The following is a 2,874-nucleotide window of genomic DNA, read 5'->3' on the forward strand; positions in this document are numbered from 1 at the left end:
AATGCATATGCATTCACGCTTTGGGCTTTTGGGGGTGGTGGCTCGCCGCAGGTTCTTTTTCTTCTATGTGTGGGGTAAACTGCTGCTCTGCATTCTTGTTGCAGCCTTGTCGGTCACTCATTTGGCCAAGGTATGGTTCACCCTCAGACTTGCTCGCGTACACTTGCCGGACTGAAGGGACCCATAGCTGACTGATTACGAATTCTTTTTTCTGCAGTGCGATGATGCGTTCTCGTGCAGCCCCGGATCCTTCCTGGTGATTGTGATCTGTGGCCTTTTCAGCTTGAGCCTGTCGGCGTTAGCTCTGATGCATCTGGCCTTGGTGTTCCAAGAAATGACTACCAACGAGGACCTACGGTCACGGTTCTCGCGCAACCCATTTAGCCACGGCAGCGTCTGGGCGAACATCGCCTTTGTGCTGTGCGGGCCCCGACTACCGAGTCGTGTCATGGGCCCACAGGCCTTGGAAGAAGGCAATCCTGTTAGCTGGCAATATAAATTTTTGCCACCACCTGAACGTGCCATTGAGACTACTCAGCCCCCGTCGGGTAGGGACGAAGTGCTGTCAACGACGGCCGTCAGTGTCAAGGAACACGCAGAAGACGGGGTGGTAGCACCCCACGCGCACGTTGCGGACAGCAACACTCTTCACAGTAATGAACAAGATGAAGAGAATGATGCAGCAACAACTCTAACTGATCGGAGCAAGGGAAGCACAGGGCAAGAGGAATCAATCCAGGTGACAGTAGATGGAGGTTTAGACGATGAAGAGGACGACGAGAGCCAGGAAGCCACGCCGCTCTTCACGCGAGGCTCAGCCTCATTATGATTGGCGCTTGGCCTTTTTCGTTTCTAAGCGTACGTGTCCAATGACGTTAATTGAATGCTGGCAAGTCTATGTGCCCCAAAACATCGCGCGACTGCACTCAAATGACCAAACGTTCAGGCACATACTGCTCTCAGAGGATACTTCATTCACTTGTTGCATTTCGCTCCAAATCTGTTCGTCTTCGTTCACGTTGGCATTCGGATCACCCAGCACGGCGCCGTTGGTCAAAGCCACAACGCTTTGCTGTTGCTTCAAGTAAAACTTGCTGACAAGGCGTCGCGACTCAATCTCAAACAAGCGAACGTTGCTGCACAATCCGTCGGTGAGAAAGGAGCAGGGCCACCAAGCGCGGGCCACAGCACAGGTAACTGGAACCAGAGGCTGCGAAACGTACCGATCGAGGCTGGCCGAGACGACAAGATCAAGGGAGGCGTGGCAGCAAATGCTTCGAATGGCTCCGGCATGTCCTTTGAATGTACCCTTGCGCTGGCCTGTGGCAGATGACATGAAATGTCAAACGGGCGAGGTAGGACAGGTTATGCACACCGAGCGCTCATCCTACCTGTTGGGATGTCTACCAAAGTCATGTTGCCCATCACGTCGCCTACGACAGCATAACTATTCTCGCCAAAGTGCCATATCATTCATCCTCCCCAGCAGTGTACGGATGATGTTGACTGTCAAACTATGTGTCGGCGTAACGATGTCAGCCCTTTCCAACCGCGCTTACCGCCCGTCAGGAGATACGTCCACGGCGCTGAGGGCAGCGTCGTTGAATTGGACGCTAAGCATGGTAGCAGCAAAAGGCAAGTGCCAATGAGCACGCAAGAGGTGAATCAACACGAGTATGACATGCAAGTTAGCCATGGTCATGGGTGCCATGCGTTGTGAGCTCGATTTTTCGAACGAACCTATACAGAGGGCGAGCCTTTTCACTGGTATCGTACAGGCGCACCTACGCGTCGGGTATCCACTGGATGAGGATCCAATCGAATGAAAACGGCAGGAGAATCACCCAAGCCTCGACTCACGTGGCGGTGGGCAGAGACGGTGATCAGTTGAGTCGCGTTTACCCAGCGAATGCCCCGGATGTCAATGGGAACCTGCAGGTTGAACTTGTCGTTCTTCACCTACAAGGCAAGAGCGCAAAGATTGTCAGGGGCGCAAGCAGGTGATACTCGATGTAGCGCTGTGATTGCAGTGCCGCGCCTACATTTTTGGCGCGCCACTTGGGCTGCTTAATGTCATCCAGATCCCATACACGCAAATCTGCTTTCTACAAGGAGCATGCACGCCAGAGGAAACGGCCATGGTTACGTGGGCAACTTCAACGGGCAACAAGTAGGTGCCACATACCTCACCGCCCACCGCCAATAGGGATGGCTTCTCACGCGAGAGGCGCAGGCAGTTGACGTGTGTATGCGCAGTAAAATCCTCCTGCGTGATGCAAAGATGGAAAAAGTCATCAAGGAACGGCCGAGGGAGAAGCTGCATTCAGGCGCGGGGCAAGCGGAGGTGTGCTTGGACAAACCTGTTCAAGACCATCATGATTGTACACCTTAACCTGACCTTTTTGCAGCGCCACGGCTACATAGCTAAGCCAGCGATGGTATTTCAATTAGACAGGTCTTGAGCTGTGAGAAACCCTAGGTCCAGCAGGGGCTAACCTCTCATTCACGTCAAGGTCCACCAAGCCCTCGAGGTCTGTCAAGAAAATGGACATTTGAGAGGGGTTGCAATCTTCATAGACCTCAACGTGTCCATCGGCTGTTCCGCAAAACAACTACAAAAACGGGCATCCGATATGAGGTCACCGCCGTTGAATCGCGCCGAGCTCGCAACCCGCCGCACCTGGTCTTGCCACACGGTCATGGCGACGATGCGCTTTTCCCGATCCTGTGTACGAGCTTTGGCCACAACATCCTTTTTCGGTGGAGCCAAGGCCTTCAAGAGTCCCGTCGCGTCGGCAGCGAGAAGGCGCACTTGCTGCTCCGACGCCTCGCTAACCTGTGCCGCCGCCGCCATTTCTGAAGGTTGGTAAGTAG

At 54.0% G+C, this 2,874-nt stretch overlaps 1 protein-coding gene across 1 annotated transcript; it reads right to left on the reverse strand.

The window, feature by feature from the left end:
- Window positions 1-1,578: 1,578 nt before the first annotated feature.
- MONBRDRAFT_37164 (uncharacterized protein) lies at window positions 1,579-2,874 on the reverse strand (the record flags this gene model as incomplete). The annotated part of the gene is made up of 8 exons (XM_001746124.1): window positions 2,681-2,874; window positions 2,497-2,612; window positions 2,361-2,424; window positions 2,186-2,266; window positions 2,043-2,105; window positions 1,861-1,959; window positions 1,741-1,784; window positions 1,579-1,613 (listed from the first exon to the last, which is right to left on the reverse strand). Coding segments are annotated over exons 1-8 (675 nt in total), but the record flags the coding sequence as incomplete, so codon positions are not given.

Source organism: Monosiga brevicollis, genomic scaffold (assembly GCF_000002865.3).
Source record: "Monosiga brevicollis MX1 MONBRscaffold_11 genomic scaffold, whole genome shotgun sequence".
NCBI classification, from domain to species: domain Eukaryota; class Choanoflagellata; order Craspedida; family Salpingoecidae; genus Monosiga; species Monosiga brevicollis.